The sequence below is a fragment of the Salvelinus fontinalis genome, chromosome 1 (assembly GCF_029448725.1).
Source record: "Salvelinus fontinalis isolate EN_2023a chromosome 1, ASM2944872v1, whole genome shotgun sequence".
NCBI classification, from domain to species: Eukaryota; Metazoa; Chordata; class Actinopteri; order Salmoniformes; family Salmonidae; genus Salvelinus; species Salvelinus fontinalis.
Genome location: NC_074665.1, coordinates 72,824,271 through 72,845,861, shown reverse-complemented (window position 1 = coordinate 72,845,861; position 21,591 = coordinate 72,824,271). Strand labels below are relative to the sequence as shown.

At 41.4% G+C, this 21,591-nt stretch overlaps 1 protein-coding gene across 1 annotated transcript in view; it reads left to right on the top strand.

Moving 5' to 3' along the window:
- Positions 1–21,153, top strand: part of LOC129861258 (calcium-activated potassium channel subunit alpha-1-like) — a 343,498-nt gene extending 322,345 nt beyond the window's left edge. Inside the window, exon 31 of the mRNA XM_055932559.1 lies at positions 20,790–21,153. Coding sequence (XP_055788534.1) covers positions 20,790–20,826 — 37 coding nt within the window. The 3' untranslated portion in view covers positions 20,827–21,153. The remainder of the gene's footprint in view (positions 1–20,789) is intronic.
- The last annotated feature ends 438 nt before the right edge of the window (positions 21,154–21,591 follow it).

Sequence of the window (21,591 nt, the reverse complement as noted above, 5' to 3'; positions counted from 1 at the left end):
AATGGCTGTGTTTTTGGGATTTGGAGGTGAGCTAACATAAATATATGTTGTGTTTTCGCTGTAAAACATTTTTAAAATCGGACACGGTGGGTAGATTAACAAGATGTTTATCTTTAATTTGCTGTATTGGACTTGTTAATGTGTGAAAGTTAAATATTTCCCCAAAATATTTTTGAATTTCGCACGCTGCCTTTTCAGCGGAATGTTGGGGGGAGTTCCGCTAGCGGAACGCGTGTCCTAGAAAGGCTAACCTAACGTAAAGAGGTGTCATGTCAGCATCATGCCTTATTTGGTGTAGTTGGTAGAATTTGTTGTAGCACCCACTCCGGTCTTGGATGTTACATAAGTTCAAGTGGGTGCTTGATTGTCTATATAATGTGGGCTTGATCTACCTCACATAGGGAACATTTAGTGAAAAACAACAACCTACTCCCAGACAGTGTCCAACACCCTTTCCACATGTGGGGCATTGAGTTCAGTGTGAATTTTATTATGACATATATGCACCTTATCAAAATGCTGGAAAACCAATCTAGGGCTATCTGAAGTTGAATGGAGGGACAGAGGTTCACACCTTTATTCAGGTCAGCCGACTGGTCTGTGTATCACATTTTTTGCCTGATACAATTTTATAACTTTGAATAGTCTGTCAAGAAATAATGAATAATAATGTCCAAAACTAACTTAAACCAAACAGACCAATGGATTGCAACTCAATGTTTTTATTTTTTATTTTCCCTTTATTCAACTAGGCAGGTCAGTTAAGAACAAATTCTTATTTTCTATGACGGCCTAGGAACAGTGGGTTAACTGCCTTTTTCAGGGGCAGATCGACAGATTTGTACCTTGTCAGCTCGGTGATTCTAATCACTAGGCTACCCTGCCGTATGGATTCATTAGCATGGTATGTGGGTCAGAAAGATCTAGAGTGCCTTCGGAAAGTATTCAGACCCCTTGACTTTTTTTTACATTTGTTAGGCTACAGCCTTATTCTAAACTTTGTTAAATAGTTTTTTCCCTCATCAATCTACACACAATAACCCATCATGACAAAGCAAAAACAGGTTTTTGGAGATAATTGGTCATTTATAAAAATACCAAAAAACTGAAATATTACTTTTACATACTATTCAGACCCTTTACTCAGTCCTTTGTTGAAGCACCTTTGGCAGCGATTACAGCCTTGAGTCTTCTTGAGTATGACGCTTCGAACTTGGCACACCTGTATTTGGGGAGTTTCTCACATTCTTCTCTAGAGATTCTCTCAAGCTCTAGCAGGTTGGATGGGGAGCGTAGCTGCACATCTATTTTCAGGTCTCTTCAGAGATGTTCGATTGGGTTTAAGTCCTGGCTTAGACTGGGCCACTCAAGGACATTCAGAGAATTGTCCCGAAGCCACAGCTGCATTGTCTTGGCTGTGTGCTTAGGGTTATTGTCCTGTTGGAAGGTGCACCTTTGCACCAATCTGAGGAATTGAGCGCTCTGGAGCAGGTTTTGATCAAGGATCTCTCTGTACAGTCATGGCCAAATGTTTCGAGATTGACACAAATAATACTTTTCACAAAGTATGCTGCCTCAGTTTGTATGATGGCAATTTGCATATACTCCAGAATGTTATGAAGTGTGATCAGATGAATTGCAATTAATTGAAAAGTCCCTCTTTGCCATGCAAATGAACTGAATCTCAGAAAAACATTTCCACTGCATTTCAGCCCTGCCACAAAAGAACCAGCTGACATCATGTCAGTGATTCTCTCATTAACTTCTCTAGGATAGGGGGCAGCATTTTCACATTTGGATGAAAAGCGTGCCCAGAGTAAATTGCCTCCTACTCAGTCCCAGATGCTAATATATGTATATTATTAGTAGTATTGGATAGAAAACACTCTGAAGTTTCTAAAACTGTTTGAACCATGTCTGTGACTATAACAGAACTTATTTGGCAGGCAAAACCCAGAGGACAAACCATTCAGATTTTTTTTTTTGATGTCACTCTCTTTTCAATGAGATTTCATTGGGAATCTAGATTTCTAAGGGACCTTCCTGCAGTTCCCATCGCTTCCACTGGATGTCAACAGTCTTTAGAAATTGGTTGAGGTTTTTCCTTTGAAAAATTAAGAAGTGGCCATGTTCAGAATGAGGCTCCAGTGAAGTGTACTGTTTGTTAGTGGCGCGTGACCAGAAAGCATGCTACACATTGTTTTCCTCCGGTATTGAACACAGATCATCCAGTCTTCAATTTTATCGATTATTCAAGTTAAACAATACCTAAAGTTGTATTACAAAAGTAGTTTGAAATGTTTGGACGCTACCGTCCCACATATCCCAGAGAGGTTAACCAAGACGGGAGCTGTGATGAAGCGATGTTTGAGGTCCCGGAACGCCCGGTCACCAGCTGTAGACCATGTGAACAGAACCGTGGGTGAGGTGAGTGCGGTTAGGAGAGAAGCAAAGGTTCTGTAGCCCCGGATAAAGTGGCAATAGAAGTTGGCAAAGCCCAGGAAGCGTTGCAGCTGCACCCTGGAAGTAGGCTGGGGCCAATCCACCACGGCTCTCACCTTCCCGGGCCATTTGCACACTCCCTGCAGCTATGTTGAAACGCAGAAAAGAGATGGTGGAACGATGGAACTCGCACTTCTCTACTTTTATAAATAGCTGTTGGACATGGAGCACATGTTCTTGGGTGGAACAAGAGAAGACGAGGATGTCATCTAAGTAGACAAAGACGAACCGATTCAACATGTCGTGGAGAACATCATCGTTCCAGGCTCATTCCAGACATGAGCCTGGAACACAGCAGGGGCCTTGATAAGGCCAAATAGCATGACCAGATACTCTTAGTGACCGCTGGCTGTGTAGAAAGACGGTCTTCCACTTTGCATCAGATGGTAGGTGTTCCGTAGATGGGAAAACACGGTGGCCGCCTGGAGCGGCTCGAAGGCCGAGGAGATGAGTGTTAGCGGGTAGCGGTTCTTCACCGTTATGTCGTTGAGACCCCTTGTCCTTCTTCTCCACAAAGAAGAACCCTGCGCCGGTGGGAGAAGAAGAAGGACGGATGAATCCGGCAGCAAGGGAGTTCCCAATGTAGGTCTCCATCGCCTTGGTCACTGGTCCCAACAGAGAGTACAGTCGTCCATGGGGTGGAGTCATGCTAGGGAGAAGGTCAATCCCGCAGTCATAAGGTCGGTGCGGCGGGAGCTAAGTGGCCCGGGCCTTGCTGAACACCTCCCAGAGGTCCTGGTACTCCGCGGGAATGACGGAGAGGTCCGGGGCACCTTCTGAGCACGCAGGAGGACGTCCCGGGGCAGGTTGTGCTGATTTCAGGCAATGGGTGTGGCAGAACGGGTGCCATACTGGTGCCATCCAGCCCATGATGGCACCAGTAGACCAGTTAATGAGGGGATTGTGTCGCTGGAGGCAGGAGAATCCCAATACCACAGGAATTTGAAGGGACTTGATGAGCAGGACCTGGATAGCCTCGCAGTGCCTCGTCCAGTGCTCTAACGTCCATGGGAATGGAGAGGGGCTGAGTGGGAATGTTCAGCTCGGATGCCAGGGTAGTGTCCAAAAAGCTCTTATCGGCCCCAGAGTCAATGAGAACCCAGAGAGATTTGGACTGGTCTCCCCACAGCAGAATGGCATGAAAAGTGGTGCAAGCAAGGGAAGCAGGAACGTTCTCCATATGGACCACCACTCGTTCCTACCGGTGACCCTGTTTTTTTTAAAGGACAAGAGGACACGAAATGACCAAGAGTCACAGACAACTCTTTGTGTCGATCCTGTACTGCCGTTCCACTGGCGACAGACCAGCTCTTCCTAGTGGCATAGGCTCAGGAAGCGGTGACTCGGCCAGCTTCAGCAGCCCTCGGGGCAGGTCGGGAGGCCTCAGGTTCTCTCTGCAACGAGACCATCTGGAGCATCCGGGATGACTCGGAGGCAAGGTGGGATCCCTGGGTGTACAAGTGAAATCCAATCTCCTCTCCCTCCGTCGTTCCTGTAATCGCACCTCGATACGGATGGTCGAAGCGATGAGGGAATCGAGCTCCGTAGGTAACTCCCAGGCTGCAAGCTCATCTTTGACCTCCCCGAGAAGCTGTGCAGAAACATATTGAACAGTGCCTCTTGATTCCAAGCACTCTCCACTGCCAACGTGCGGAAATCCACCGCATAATCAGCTACACAGCAGGAGTCCTGCCGAAGATGGATTAGCTTCTGGGTGGCCTCTCGCCCAGAGAATAGGCATCAAAATCCTTCCTCACTTCTTCCACGAACCACTCCAGACTAGCTCATATGGCCGGCTGTTGCTTCCAAAGTACATTAGCGCAGGTGAAAGCCCTCCCGGACATCAGCGTGATGAGGAAGGCTATCTTAGAGCGATCCAAGGGGGAGGAGGAGGGCTGAAGCTCGAAGACAAGGGCACACTGAGTTAGGAACGCCCGACAGGTGCTTGGCTCTCCATTGAAGCGTTCCGGAGGAGGTAAGCGGGGCTCCCGAGAAGGTGGAGTGACTGATGAGACGGCACTGCTAGCAGCTGAGTGGCTGAGGAGCTGTGGGTTTATCACTGTGGTAGGCAGCCTCCCAGACAACCAGTGGAATTGCTCCAACAAACTGTCCAATGCCCGGTCATGGCGTTTAGCTAACGTTTGGACCCCCTCCACAAAGCCATGAAGCAATTCCTCGTGCCTACCGACGGTGGCTCCCTGGGTGGAGATGCCGTTGCGCAGCTGGGCCGGGTCTGCTGGGTCAGTCATGGCCAGTTCATACTATCAGGAATCAAGGTAAGACCCAGATGCAGAAACGTTGAATTGACAATGGTTTAATATTCCAACAGGGGCAGGCAATAGACAAGGCAGGCAGGGGTCAGTAAACCAGAGGTGGGGCAACGGTAATAGATGGCAGGCAGGCTCAGGGTCAGGATAGGCAGAGGTCAACAATCCAGAGGTGGGGCAAAGGTACAGGACGGCAGTCAGTACGATTAGGCAGGTGGGCTCAGAGTCAGGACAGGCATGGGTCAAAACCAGGAGGGCGAGAAAAAGCAACTGGGAAAGTAGGAGCTGAGAACAAAAACATGGGTGAAGGACAAACAGAACACAGGTATAAATACACGAGATAATGGGGAAGATGAATGACACCTGGAGGGGGGTGGAGACCATCACAAGGACAGGTGAAACTGATCAGGGTGTGACAGTAGCTATATGCAGGGTTAGTTCCAGGGTCAGTAGCTATATACAGGGTCAGTTCCAGGGTCAATAGCTGTGTACAGAGTCAGTTCCAGGGTCAGTAGCTAGAGTTGAAGTCAGAAGTGTACATATACTTTAGCCAAATACATTTAACCTGTCTAGGACTGGCGGAACCCCGTTCCACTAGCAGAACCCCTCGCCAACAGCCAATGAAATTGCAGGGCGCCTAATTCAATCAACAGAAATCTCATAATTAAATTTCTCAAACAGTATTAGACACCATTTTAACGATAACGTTCTCGTTAATCCAACCACAGTGTTCGATTTCAAAAAAGCTTTTCGGCGAAAGCAGAACATATCATTATGTTAGGTCAGCAACTAGTCACAGAAAGCATACAGCGATTTTCCAACCAAAGAGCTGAAATATTGATAAAATGTATCACTAACCTTTGATATTCTTCATCAGATGACACTCCCGGGACAACATGTTACACAATAGATGTATGTTTCGTTCGATCAAGTTCATATTTATATCCAAAAAAACTCAGTTTACATTTTGTTTTGCCTCCAAAACATCCCGTGAATTTGCACAGAGCCACATCAATTTACAGAAATACTCATAATAAACATTGATAAAAGATACAAGTGTTATTCACAGATTTAAAGATATACTTCTCCTTAATGCAACCGCTGTGTCAGATTTTTTTTTAAACTTTACGGAAAAAGCACACCATGCAATAATCTGAGTACGGCGCTCAGAGACCAACACAACCCCAAAAGATATCCTCCATGTTGGAGTCAATATAAGTCAGAAATAGCATTATAAATATTCACTTACCTTTGATGATCCTCATCAGAATGCACTCCCAGGAATGCCAGTTCCACAATAAATGTTTGATTTGTTCCATAAAGTCCATCATTTATGTCCAAATTAATCCCTTTGGTTCGCGCGTTCAGTACACAATCTAAACTCACGACGCGCGGGCAGGTCCAGGCAAAAGTTCAGACGAAAAGTTATATTACAGTTCGTAAAAACATGTCAAACGAAGTATAGAATCAATCTTTAGAATGTTTTTAACATAAATTTTCAATAATGTTCCATTTGGAGAATTCCTTTGTCTTCAGAAAAGCAATGGAACAGAGCTCGCTCTCACGTGAACGACCGTCACGAGCTCAAGGCATTCTGGCAGACCTCTGACTTATTCCCCTCTCATTCGGCCCCACTTCACAGTAGAAGCATCAAACAAGGTTCTAAAGACTGTTGACATCTAGTGGAAGCCTTAGGAAGTACAAAATGACCCCATAGACACTGTATTCGATAGGCCAAGAGTTGAAAACCTACAAACCTCAGATTTCCCACTTCCTGGTTGGATTTTTCTCAGGTTTTTGACTGCCATATGAGTTCCGTTATACTCACAGATATTGTTCAAACAGTTTTAGAAACTTCAGAGTGTTTTCTATCCAAATCTACTAATAATATGCATACATTAGCAACTGTGACTGAGTAGCAGGCAGTTTACTCTGGGCACGCTTTTCATGAAAATGCTGCCCCCTATCCTTAACAAGTTTTAAACTCCGTTTTCACAATTCCTGACATTTAATCCTAGTAGAAATGCACTGTCTAAGGTCAGTTTGGATCACCACTTTATTTTAGGAATGTGAAATGTCAGAATAATAGTAAAGAGAATGATTTATTTCAGCTTTTATTTCTTTCATCACATTCCCAGTGGGTCAGAAGTTTACATACACTCAATTAGTATTTGACAAATTGTTTAACTTGGGTCAAACATTTCGGGTAACCTTCCACAAGCTTCCCACAATAAGTTGGATGAATTTTGGTCCATTCCTCCTGACAGAGCTGCTGTAACTGAGTCAGGTTTGTAGGCCTCCTTGCTCGCACATGTTTTTTTCAGTTCTGCCCACACATTTTCTATAGGATGGAGGTCAGGCGTTTGGAAATTGCTCCCAAGGATGAACCAGACTTTTGGGGGTCTACAACTATAACGTAAAACACGCATGGCATGGAATGATAATCATTGGAGTAGTTACTGTAACAATTGCCATCTAGCAACATCTATAGGGTTCAAGAATATCACAGTTAATGGCACCTTTTCTGTTTTCATTTAACTGTATTTAAACAGAGTTATCTCATATAGAACAAGGCCTGTTTTATAAGGGAGCCCTGCACACAATCATACAAATTCACAATACAAAGTTTATTGATCGCAAACACAAATTTGCAGATGTTATTGCAGGTGCAGCGAAATGCTTGTGTTTCTAGCTCCAACAGTGCAGTAATACCTAGCTAAATGCTTGTATTTATAGCTCTAAAAGTGCAGTAATAACTTAGCTAAATGCTTGTGTTTCCATCTCCAACAGTTTAGTAATACCTAGCTAAATGCTTGTGTTTCCATCTCCAACAGTGCAGTAATACCTAGCTAAATGCTTGTGTTTCCATCTCCAACAGTGCAGTAATACCTAGCAAAACAACAACAACAACACACACATAATCCAAAACAAATAATACAACATTATGAAAAATAATCAGAACGAGCAATGTCAGAGAATATAAATATTCAGTACCAGTCAAATGTTTGGATACACCTACTCATTCAAGGGTTTTCTATGTTTTTTAAAACTGTTTTCTAAATTGTAGAATAATAGTGAAGACATCAAAACTATGAAATAACACACATGGAATCATGTAGTAACAAAGAAAGTGTTAAGCAAATCAACATCTGTTAAATTTGAGATTCTTGAAGGTAGCCACACTGTGACGTAACAAAATGTGGAAAAAGTCAAGGGCCTGTAGCTGCATATAATGGTGTGTAAAGACAGTACGGACAAGGTTTGTACCGCAGTAGTTACTGTATATTGGATGAGCCATGATTAGAATATAGTATATACATATAAAGTGGGTAAAACAGTATGTAAACATTATTAAAGTGACCTGTGTTCAATGACTTTATGTACATACGGCAGTAGTCTCTAAGGTTTTGGGTAGAGTCCTGGGTGATAGCAGGCTAGAACAGAGACTAAGGTTCTGGGTACTCAGTGGAACCCGGCTAGTGGTGACTGTTTTACAGTCTGATGGCCTGGAGATAGAAGCTCAGTCTCTTGGTCCCAGCTTTGAGGCACCGGTACTGACTCCGCCTTCTATATGGTAACGGGGTGAATAGGCCCGGGTGGCTGAGGTCCTGGCCTTGCTGGGCTGTAGATGTCCTGGAGGGTTGGCAGCGTGCCGTGGTGATGTGTTGGGCTGTCCGCACCACCCCCTGGAGAGCCCTGCAGTTGCGGACAGTGCAATTGCCGTACCAGGCGATGCCGTACAGGATGCTTTCAATGGTGCATCTGTAGATGTTTGTGTGGGTCTTAGGGGCCAAGCCAAAGTTCTTCAGCCTCCTGAGGTTGAAGAGGCACTGTTGCGCCTTCTTCACCACGCTGTGTGAAGGGAACATTTCAGGTTGTCAGTGATTTCCACACCGAGGAACTTGAAGCTATTGACCCCCTCCACTGTGGATGGGGGCGTGCTCTCTCTGCTGTCTCCTGTAGTCCACAATCAGCTCTTTTGTTTTTTTTACATTTAGGGAGAGGGTGAACAGGGAGTACAGGGAGTACAAATCCAATGCAATACAAACACAATATTTACAAGCAATTTTAGGAAAGTAACTTACAAAACATAATCAAGAAAAACACATTCATCAGTAAAAAATCATCAACCAGTCATCAGAACGGCCCTAGCAGCACCAAAACATCCAACTTTAGAGAGTTCTGGAGATCATTCCACATGTAAGGTGCAAAAATACAACACAGATCTATCTAACCGAAGAGATCTCCAGAGTTAGCCATCCCTGTGATCAGGTCTGATGACTCATATGTCTGTAATTTAACAACAAGTAATGTCAGAAGTTTGCACAAGAGGCCTTTATATACAAAAAGAGAGCAATATATTGATCTACGAGACTTAAGAGAGGGCCAGCCTACTTTCTGATACAGAATGCAGTGATGTGTACTGAGCCTATCGCCCGTAATAAAGCCTAGTGCACTATGATAAACTGTGTCCAATAGCTTCAATACAGTGGCAGCTGCATTCATATCGATCAGGGATGGGCAACTAGCAGAACCCCTTTTGAAGGCACTCGGATCAATGAAAAAATGTAAAACATTATTTATTTTTTAACCCAGTCGGGGTCTCAACTTACATGGTGTAGTTTCAAAATGTGGTTGTGCATCAGCAGTTTCTCTCTTGTTAGGTCAGTCACTGATAATCAGTCAATCAGCCCATGTCAGCTAAACATTTTTAGATTGCCAAGTTAGTTTCGTGGCCAGCTACAGAATCTAAACTTGTTATCATGTTGGAATTACCGGCCGCGGGGCCCCCATTGATTTTGTTTGTCAGTCTCACTCCGATGTCATATTACAAACAGCAAACATTTCTCTCCACCCCATGGAAAAATGTGTAGAATTGCATGAAATGAACTCTAAAACGTAAAATATTTATCTCTGTTGTCAAGAGGGGGGCCACAAAAATGTTTTTCCCGCAATGTGTGTGTGTGTGTTGGGGGGGAGGGGGGGGCGTACGCAGACCCACGAGCCACTGCGGCCCCCACCCCGATCAAAGTTGCTCATTCCTGATATACTGTACAGTTGATGATATCACCAGTCTAAAGCCGGAATGTAACTAAACTGAAACCAGTTTGAGTGTCACTTGACCTTACTGATGGTAGTATGTCATGAGTGTGTAATAGAAAGGGATGGGGTATAGGCCAGTGAGATTGGTCAGGTTAGCTGTGGGCTACTGACATTACGCAGCAGACGGCCAATGAAGAGCTTCATTTAACAAAGATAATTAGCATTCCAATGTGTTTTTATTGTCAAACAAAATAACTAAACATCCCTGGTAGTTTGTTAGATTCAAAGGTCCTGCTTGATTGAGGAGGAGTATTTGTTCATTTTCGAGATTAAACCTGTGTTTTTGGATCTTTTGAAGGGAGAAAAGGTGTAAGAGGTTCTTGTCAAATGAGAAAAATAATAAATTCACATGAACCATGTCCTTTTTTCCCATGTCCTTTGTATTCACTGTTTGGTGCTGAAACAGAGAGAATAGAGAACACATCTTGAAATGAAAATGATGACAAGAGCATGCCCACTTGAACACTTGTCCTTGTTTTGAGTGGCGCGCCAGGAGATTAAAGGTAATTTGGGTCCTCTCCCGTGAGAGGTGGGAAAGCAATCAACAGTGCTGTCTGTCGAGTATTGAGGCGCCTTTTCAAGAAGTGACAGAATGTCACACAATTTTTTTTATGGTTAGCTAACTTTAAAATACAACAAATAACTTTTAGATTGTTTTTATTCATAGTCGCAAGAAAACCTAATGGTACAAAGTTGATATTCAGGAAATACTGTTGACAGTCTTGAATAATTGACTAGTGTTTCAAGCTGTGAGCAAATTGCTAAAGAAATGACAGACTTAATTACTGAATTCTGTTGTGCTCAAGGTTGTGGTAAATGTGTGGATGATTGCATCAATACAGTTCTGTTAACCTGTTCTGAAAATATGTCCATTGATTTTATGGGCTGTAAAGAGGAAAGTTACTTGAGATCTAACAATCACCACTAGAGACGAGTTTGTGATATAACCATGATGAATAGAAAAACACTTACTAGCTGGGTTGGGGAGTAACTAATTACATCTATTCAATCTACATATTATCTGAACACAAAAAAACTGTTATCATCAGTTACTTTACCAGCAAAAGTATTTGAATCAGATTACAGATACTTTTGAAAAACTAGATGATTACTTCTTGGATTAGTTTTAAATTCAGAAAGGAATTGTGCAGGAAAAAAATGCCTTATGACACCACAGGAGGTTGGTGACACCTTAATTGGGGAGGACGGGCTCGTGGTAATGACTGGGGTGGAATCAGTGGAACGGTATCAAATACATCAAACACATGGTTTCCATTTGCACTGTTCCAGACACTATTATGAGTCGTCCTCCACTCAGCAGCCTCTACCGTATGACACTTGTTTTCTAAATTACATTCAATTCAGCATTGACATAGGCTCAAGTTTAAAACTTCTTCGGGATCGGTGTCCCTTCCACGGGTCGGTTGACCTAACGTAGGCTAATGCGATTAGCATGAGGTTGTAAGTAACAAGAACATTTCCCAGGACATAGACATATCTGATATTTGTAGAAAGCTTAAATTATTGTTAATCTAACTGCACTGTCCAATTTACAGTAGCCATTACAGTGAAATAATACCATGCTATTGTAACGGCTTTCGTCTGGTGAAGGAGAAGAGGACCAAGGTGCAGCGTGGTAAGTGTTCATTTTAATAAACTGAACACTGAAATGACAAAAATAATAAAGAGCGAGAACGAAAACGAAACAGTTCTGTAAGGAATACGCACAAAACAGAAAACAATCACCCACCACCAAAATGGGGAAAACAGGCTACCTAAGTATGATTCTCAATCAGACAACGATCGACAGCTGCCTCTGATTGAGAACCATACTAGGCCAAACACAGAAATGGAAAACATAGAAAAACAACATAGAATGCCCACCCCAACTCACGCCCTGACCAAACCAAAATAAATACATAAAAAGGAACTATGGTCAGAACGTGACAGCTATTGTTTGAGGAGAGTGCAAAATGTTGAACATAAAAAGTTATTAATAAACAAATTAGGCATATTTGGGCAGTCTTGATACAACATTTTGAACATAAATGCAATGGTTAATTGGATCACTCTAAAACTTTGCACATAGACTGCATTTCAAAGATGATGGTACAAAAAAATACAAAAGAACAGTTGTTTTTTTCTTTGTATTATCTTTTACCAGATCTACTGTGTTATATTCTCCGACATTCCTTTCACATTCCCATAAACTTCAAAGTGTTTCCTTTCAAATGGTACCAAGAATATGCATATCCTTGCTTCAGGGCCTGAGCTACAGGCAGTTAGATTTGAGTATGCCATTTCAGGCGAAAATGGAAAAAAAGGGGCAGATCCTTACTTAATGAATGAGGAATCCATCATCTGTAGTCAGGGATGGGCAAAAATTACAGAATGCAATTACTAAATACAATTACAAAATATGATAATGATCAATGTGTCAAAATAAAGTGCAGAACACTTATATTTTAAAATACAGAAATATTTTTACAAGTAGTCAAACAGAACAGCAATTCTCAGTAACTTGTTATTTGTTACAGTACTTGTTATGATTGTGATATGTTGTTGTTTATCTACCTCAGTTAAATGACTGACTGTAAGTCACTCTGGATAAGAGTGTCTGCTAAATGACCAAAATATAAATGTATGTGAAAATGAACATACCAAAATGAGCTGCAAAGCACACTGGGTATTATTATAGGCCTTGGTTAGAATATGCTTTGCAATTGTTAATACATATATATTTATATTTAGTTCATTTAGCAGACACTCATCACACCATAGTACCATCAGACTTCTGATACCAATGCAGGGTGAAAGGGGTCCACAAAATGGTTGGTACAGAAAAGTATTTTGTATTTTAAAAATGGAAATTACCGCTATTGAAAGTATACTTTTACAAAATACATTGGAGTGTAGTTCAGCCCAGGCTCTAGTTTTGACTTTGTCCAGCCATATGGTCAAGTGTTGCAAAGAAAGACCTAGTTAAGCTGCAGCTGGTCCAGAACAGAACGGCACGTCTTGCTCTTCATTGTAATCAGAGGGCTAATATTAATACTATGCATGCCAGTGTCTCTTGGTTAAGAGTTGAGAAAAGACTGACGCAGTCACTTCTTGAAACAATAATGTGTTTCAAGATCAAAAATCAAAAAGAAATGACAAAATACTCAGAAGTAATTGAATATACATATTTGAAATACATGTAACAGAAATACTGCCCATCTCTGCCTGTAGTAGTACTGAGTTGCAGATGTCACGAGAACAGAAATCCAAGGTCTGCATCCCAAATGGCACCCTATGCCCCATATGGTGCACTACTTTTGACCAGGGCCCATAGACTGTAAAGAGGTTGCTGGGTCAGTCAAGCTAGTCTTCTTGACTACTTTCTTATGTCATTCTGCTGGCACCAAAAGTTTAAAAAGTGTTGATAGGTGACAGAATGCAGTCGGAACATCAAATAATTGGCATGTACATTACTCAGAATTTCCATGTGGGTGAGGATATTGGAAATGTAATCAAAGCCTAATGGATGACAACTAGTTTTTAACCAGGACAGAAAAATGTATAACTGACTTTTTCCTACACAACATAGGTACAGCAGATGCCCTTATTTTATGGGACACTTGTCAATGTGCCTTTAAATGCCATGCAATTCAATATGTACAGTGCCTACGGAAAGTATTCAGACACCTTGACTTTTTCCACACATTGTTACGTTACAGCCTTATTATACATTTGATTCACCAATGTAAGTAGTCCGGGTGGCAATTTGAGGAATTGTTCAGCAGGCTTATGGCTTGGGGGTAGAAGCTTTTAAGTCCTAGACTTTGTGCTCTGGTACCGCTTCTTTGGGCCTTCCTACGCCTAGTATATAGGTCATGGATGTCAGGAAGCTTGGCCCCAGTGATGTACTGGGCCGCACGCACTACCCTCTGTAGCGCCTTACTGGTCAACTGGTCATATGGCGAGCAGTTGCCATACCAGGCGATGATGCAACCGGTCAGGATGCTCTCGAAGGTGCAGCTGTAGAAGTTTTTGAGGATCTGGGGATCCATGCCAAATGTTTTCAGTCTGCTGAGGGGGAGAAGGTGTTGTCGTGTCCTCTTCACAACTGTATTGGTGTGTTTGGACCATGATAGTTTGTTGGTGATGTGGACACCAAGGAATTTGAAACTCTCGAACCCGCTCCACTTCAGCCACGTCGATGTTTCGCCCTTCTTTTCCTATACTCAACGATACAAGATTCTCCAAAATTGAAATATTCCAGGCATTTATAAATTAATTCCAGTAATATTTTATCAACAACCTTTTCAAAGTCAGTTATGAATACCAGGCCTGGTTTCCCAAATTTGTCATTGTTCTAATTTTTCCAGTAATTGTCTTATATTATCTCCAATGTATCGTCCATGTAAAAAACCTGTCTTATTATGATGAATAATATCCAGCAATACCTTTTTAATTCTACGCACTCTGCACTTTACTAGAATTTTAGCATCACAACCCTGAAGTGTAAGGGGCCTCCAATTTTTTAAATGGACTGGATCTTTATATTTAACACTTCGGTCCTGTTTCAGTAATAACGAAATCAGACCTTCTTGTTGAGTATCTGATAATCTACGACCTGCCCTGAATGACGGGTCGCCAATGATTTCATATTACAGTACACATTTACAGTACACCTACTTTCTCTAAATATGGTATTAAAGCAAGTACTCTGTAATAACACACAGTACAATACCGTACAACTGACTGTATTATATTGTAAAAAATGTAAATGCTACCTTAATCAGAATGACTGAATGAAATGTTTTGAAAGTGGAAGCTCATTTACAGCATTTCTATACAATTAAAATACTTTAAAATGCTATTTGGAGAACTGCAAAAACAAATAGAAAATGACCCCAGTCATGGCTGCTGTAAGTTTATTCACCTCAGTCCATCTCCAAACACATAGCGTCATAACCCTGAAAGGGGAGAAAAGATGAGAAATGATTCACACAGACACGTAGCATCAGCAACTGTTCAGTCAGTTCTAATGTTCGAAATGCATAAAATCCTCAGCTCTTTACATAGATATCTCTTTTCTCAAACTACATAGCGTTAACATTTGTATTCCTAGGCATTACTTGTCAACCTCCGCGCACAGATGATTGTATTATCACATTCACATGAATTATTAGAATACTACTTACAATTATGTTTATTTTATTTTATTTTTTATTTCACCTTTATTTAACCAGGTAGGCTAGTTGAGAACACGTTCTCATTTACAACTGCGACCAGGCCAAGATAAAGCAAAGCAGTGCGACACAAACAACAACAGAGTTACACATGGAATAAACAAGCGTACAGTCAATAACACAATAGAAAAAAATTGAAAGTCTATAAAGTGTGTGTGCAAATGGCGTGAGGTGGTAAGGTAATAAATAGGCCATAGTAGCGAAGTAATTACAATTTAGCAAATTAACACTGGAGTGATAGATGAGCAGATGGTGATGTGCAAGTAAAAATACTGGTGTGCAAAAGAGCAGAAAAGTAAATAAAAACAATATGGGGATGAAGTAGGTAGATTGGGTGGGCTATTTACAGATGGGCTATGTACAGCTGCAGCGATCGGTTAGCTGATGTTTAAAGTTAGTGAGGGAAATTTAACCTGTTGGGGATGGGGGCGCTGTTTAGACTATTTATGCTAATTTGGCTAATTTTTTAAACGGCTTCCCACAAAATCCTTGCTCGTACAATATGCATATTATTATTATTATTGGATAGAAAACAGTCTATAGTTTCTATAGGAGTTGAAATTTTGTCTCTAAGTGGAACAGAGCCCATTCTACAGCAATTTCCCTGACATGGAGTCAGATTTGAGAAATGTTGGCCACTCTTCTGAAGTCATTTAAAAGGGCACTGTCGTTGCTATGACTATACGGACACTTCTTACGTCTTCCCCTGGATGCCTTTACGTGATGACGATTCCAACGGGGTCGATTGCGCGTTCACAGGCCCTACAAATGAAAAAACCCTGAAGCTAGTCATTCTTTGGGAGCTGCGTCATGAGCCTAGAGGACACCGGCGCGCACCTGTTCCAAGCGTTAGTTTAGCCTGTTATATTTCTCCGGTCATCTTTTCACTCGTTATAGGAGTTAAAAACATCATAAGGTAGTTAATTTAAAGCGTTTTATAGCAATTTATATCCGTTTAGTGCGATTTTGGGACATTTATTTTTGCAACGATGTGAAAAGTTGGGCACGCTTTTCAGTTCATCCCGAACGCAGTTGACATTTCCACATGGCAAGAGGACAGCTTTCCACCAAAAGACGATTTCTCCCAAGAAAGGATCCTTTGCCCAAGATACTGATGGAAGAACAGCTCAAGGTAGGACATTTTTATTATGATAAATCGTGTTTCTGTCGAAACATTTTAGTGGCTTAGGACGCCATGTTTTTTGACGTAGCTTCGCTTGGCGCAAACTGTATTGAAAAGTAAGGATAAATTAAAAAATGTAATAACGCAATTGTATTAAGAATTAAATTGTCTATCAATCCCTGTCCACCCTATATTTTTTAGTCACGTTTATGAGTATTTATGTATAAGAGTAGATCACTGTCTAAGTGGCGCAAGGACATTTTCTGACCAGCTGAGCTACATTTCACATTGTCTAACCATGATTTTGGTGGCTAAATATAAACATTTTCGATCAAACTGTATATGCATGTTGTAATGTGATGTTACAGGAGTGTCATCGGAAGAATTCTGAGAAGGTTAGTGAAAAAATTAATATCTTTTGGCGATGTTGACTTTTATCGCTCACTTTGGCTAGAATCAATGCTGGGCTGCTAATTGCTATGTGCTAAGCTAATATAACGATTTATTGTGTTTTCGCTGTAAGACACTTAGAAAATCTGAAATATTGTCTGTATTCACAGGATCTGTGTCTTTCGATTCGTGTATGCTGTGTATTTTTACGAAATGTTTGATGATTAGTAGTTAGGTACACACGTTGCTCATTGTAATTATTCTAGTCCATTTGTGATGGTGGGTGCAATTGTAAACTATGCCATCTACCTGAAATATGCACTTTTTTCTAACAAAACCTATCCCATACCATAAATATGTTATCAGACTGTCATCTAATGAGTTTTTTTGTTGGTTAGGGGCTATAAATATCTTAGTTTAGCCGAATTGGTGATGGCTACTGGTGTTGGTGGACAAATAAAAGATGGTGGATTATGCTAATGTGTTTTTAGGTAATAGATGTACATCTTTACATATTGTGTCTTCCCTGTAAAACATTTTAAAAATCGGAAATGTTGACTGGATTCACAAGATCTGTGTTTCATTAGCTGTATTGGACTTTAATGTGTGAAAGTTAAATATTTAAAAAAATATATTTTTTTTGAATTTCGCGGCACTGGTTTTTCAGTGGGGGGGGGGGGGTGTGCCGCTAGCGCCACGCTGATCCTAGACAGGTTAAGTCTCCAGCTTCAGCGATTTTTGTGACCAGTGAGCTGGGATAAGGCGGAGCATTACCTAGCATAGACTTATAGATGACCTGGAGCCAGTGGGTCTGGTGACGAATATGTAACGAGGGAAAGCCGACTAGAGCATACAGGTCACAGTGGTGGGTGGTATAAGGGGCTTTGGTGACAAAACGGATGGCACTGTGATAGACTGCATCCAGTTTGCTGAGTAGAGTATTGGAAGCTATTTTGTAAATGACATCGCCGAAGTCAAGGATCGGTAGGCTGGTCAGTTTTACGAGGGTATGTTTGGCAGCGTGAGTGAAGGAGGCTTTGTTGCGAAATAGGAAGCCGATTCTAGATTTCATTTTGGATTGGAGATGTTTAATACGAGTCTGGAAGGAGAGTTTACAGTCTAGCCAGACACCTAGGTATTTGTAGTTGTCCACATATTCTAAGTCAGAACCGTCCAGAGTAGTGATGCTAGTCGGGCGGCGGGTGCGGGCATCGAACGGTTGAAAAGCATGCATTTGGTTTATCTAGCGTTTAAGAGCAGTTGGAGGCCACGGAAGGAGTGTTGTATGGCATTGAAGCTCGTTTGGAGATTAGTTAACACAGTGTCCAAAGAAGGGCCAGATGTATACAGAATGGGGTCGTCTGCGTAGAGGTGGATCAGGGAATCACCCGCAGCAAGAGCGACATCGTTGATATATACAGAGAAAAGAGTCGACCCGAGAATTGAACCCTGTGGTACCCCCATAGAGACTGCCAGAGGTCCGGACAACAGGCCCTCCGATTTGACACACTGAACTCTGTCTGAGAAGTAGTTGGTGAACCAGGCGAGGCAGTCATTTGAGAAATCAAGGCTGTTGAGTATGCCGATAAGAATACGGTGATTGACAGAGTCGAAAGCTTTGTACAAATATTTTACATTTATTGTCATTTCACAGATACTCTTTTCCAGAACAACTTACATGAGCAATTACGGCTAAGTGCCTTGATGGAGTTTTCACCTAGTCGGCTCTGGGATTTGAACCAGCAACCTTTCAGTTAACAGGCCCAATGTTCTTAACCGCTAGGCTACCTGATGATGTGTTTCAGCGTGCACACACACACACACACACACACACACACACACACACACACACACACACACACACACACACACACACACACACACACACACACACACACACACACACACACACACGCAGCTAATAAATAAATCGTGAGGCAATTATGAGTACTTTTAAGTTTTACAGTGTGTTTTAAGAGGTGTAATTTAACTTGAAATGAGAGCAGGATGAGTCATCTCTCTAATTGCGCTTCTTATTTTTGTTCAGCACTCGCTATCTGCCCTTAGTCTGACCTTACTGCAGCTGCATGGCATGTATGCGTGTGTGTGTGCATTGGTTACAGATCATACTGCGGTGCGTGAAGCCAAAGAGCCTCCGTTCATTACCTTGTGACTCCTCTCCCTTGTGTTAATTAGCTAACCCACAATGACCTTGGCTGTTGTTTTTAACGAAGTGGTCTTAACCTCTTGGAACTATAGGGGGTGCTGTTCCGCATTAGCATATTTGTGTCTCCAAATTAAACTGCCTCGTGCTAAATTCTTGATCGTACAATATGCATATTATTGTTATTATTGGATAGAAAACACCTTCTAGTTTCTATAGAAGTTGAAATTTTGTCTCTGAGTTGTACAGAACAATTTCTACAGCACTTTTCATGACAGGGTTCAGATTTCAATTTTTTTTACCTCTGATCTGGGGTCTGTTTTTAAGGCGACAGTGAATGCTATGAAGAAACCGACACTGCCTACGTCTTCCTCTGGGTGTCTGTACGTCATCACGCTTTCAATGGAATCGATGGGATATTCACAGCCAGTATAAAAGACCAAAATGTATAGAGACCGCCCTTTCTCGTCGTGCGCCTGAAGCGTGAAGGGCATCGGACCTGCCTCGTTCCAAATCGTTTTCTAACCAGCAATATTTCTCCGGTCATGTTTTCACTCGTTTTAGGTGTTAAAAACATCAAAATGTAGTTAATTTGAACCGTTTTATAGCAATTTATATCCGTTTAGTGCGATTTTAGAGGAATTTATTTGTTGTGCACTCTGAAACTTTGGACACGTTTTGGGGTGTCGGTCGTTGGTGGTGGACATTTCGAAGGACAGAGGACATCTATCGACCAAAAGACGTTTATAACATAGAAAGGATACATTGCCCAAGAATCTGATGGAAGAACAGCTCAAAGTAAGCAATATTTAATATGATAAATCGTGTTTCTGTCGAAATATTTTAAACGCACATTTCGCCATTTTGTTTGGTATAGCTTCACTTGGCGAACCCTGTATTGAAAAGTAAGGATAATTTTAAAAATGTAAATCAGCGGTTGCATTAAGAACTAATTTGTCTTTCGATTCCTGTAAACCCTGTATTTTTTAGTCAAGTATATGATTAGCTATTAATTAAACCAGATCACTCTGAAAGATGGCGACCGACATTTTCAGGCTTGTTTTGCTACTATTTTCATTGTGTAACCACGGTTTTGTATGGCTAAATATGCACCTTTTCGAACAAACTGTATATGTATATTGTAAAATGATGTTACAGGAGTGTCATCGGAAGAATTCTGAGAAGGTTAGTGAGAAAATTAATATCTTTTGGCGATGTTGACTTTTATCGCTCACTTTGGCTAGAATCAATGCTGGGCTGCTATGTGCTATGTGCTACGCTAATATAACGATTTATTGTGTTTTCGCTGTAAGACACTTAGAAAATCTGAAATATTGTCTGTATTCACAGGATCTGTGTCTTTCGATTCGTGTATGCTGTGTATTTTTACGAAATGTTTGATGATTAGTAGTTAGGTAAACACGTTGCTCATTGTAATTATTCTAGTCCATTTGTGACGGTGGGTGCAATTGTAACCTATGGCAGCTACCTGAAATATGCACTTTTTTCTAACAAAACCTATCCCATACCATAAATATGTTATCAGACTGTCATCTAATGAGTTTTTTTGTTGGTTAGGGGCTATAAATATCTTAGTTTAGCCGAATTGGTGATGGCTACTGGTGTTGGTGGACAAATAAAAGATGGTGGATTATGCTAATGTGTTTTTAGGTAATAGATGTACATCTTTACATATTGTGTCTTCCCTGTAAAACATTTTAAAAATCGGAAATGGTGGCTTTATTCACAAGATCTGTATCTTTCATCTGGTGTCTTGGACTTGTGATTTAATGATATTTAGATGCTACTATCTACTTGTGAAGCTATGCTAGCTATGCTAAACAGTGTGTGGGGGGTGGGGGGTGCTCCCGGATCCGGGTTTCTGAGGCAGTAGAAGTTAACGACAATGTGACAGTTAGATTAAGTTGAGAAACTGCTGTATCTGTCCATGTTCAGCCTTTTTAGAATTGTGTTTGTCTTCTGTTATTCACTTTGTTTTGCAGGTGGATGACAATCTCAACTGGTGGACAGCCTCGCTAACTCCTCTCCTCTGTACCTGCTTGTGCTACCTGTTTCAGTGTGACACACAACATTTGAGAACTTGTAGATCGCATTGAAAGTCTACATCAAATACGGGACCACGAGACACTACTCAATTCGCTGCCGCTGAAAAGTCTGCCCTCGATGTTAGTGAAATTCCCAGTGTTCTGCTGTTCTGCTCACAACCCCTCTCCACAAACAGAAAATGTGTTTCTTTCTTCAAAAGTTGTTTTCTTCCTTTCAAAATGTGCATGTTTTATCGAACCTAATTCATTGTTTTGTTTGCATTTCATTTGTTGTATATTAAACTCAAGACAAGACTTAAAACAGTAAGATCCTGACGTACATTACTATGATCACTTGTGTAAAGTGCATTTTGATGATCACATACTGTAGCCTTTACAGTATGCAATTAGTGCATGAACGCACACACATCCCAGCTCTTATCTCAACCAAAACAAATGGCATGGAAGTGCTGTCCTACACTGAAAAAAAGGTTCTTAAACGGTTTTTCCTCAGCTCTTAAGGTTCATCGGAGAACTCTTGCCCGATAAAGAACCTTTGAGTTACGTGTGGGGTCCTTGAAGTGGCATCTACGGTTTTTCCAAATTCTAAAAGGTCTTAAAATGTATGGAAACATGCAGATGTGGGCTTTTCATAGCACACATGTCTTAAAGTAATGATGGACTGTCATTTCTCTTTGCTTATTTGAGCTGTTCTTGCCATAATATGAACTTGGTCTTTTACCAAATAGGGCTATCTTCT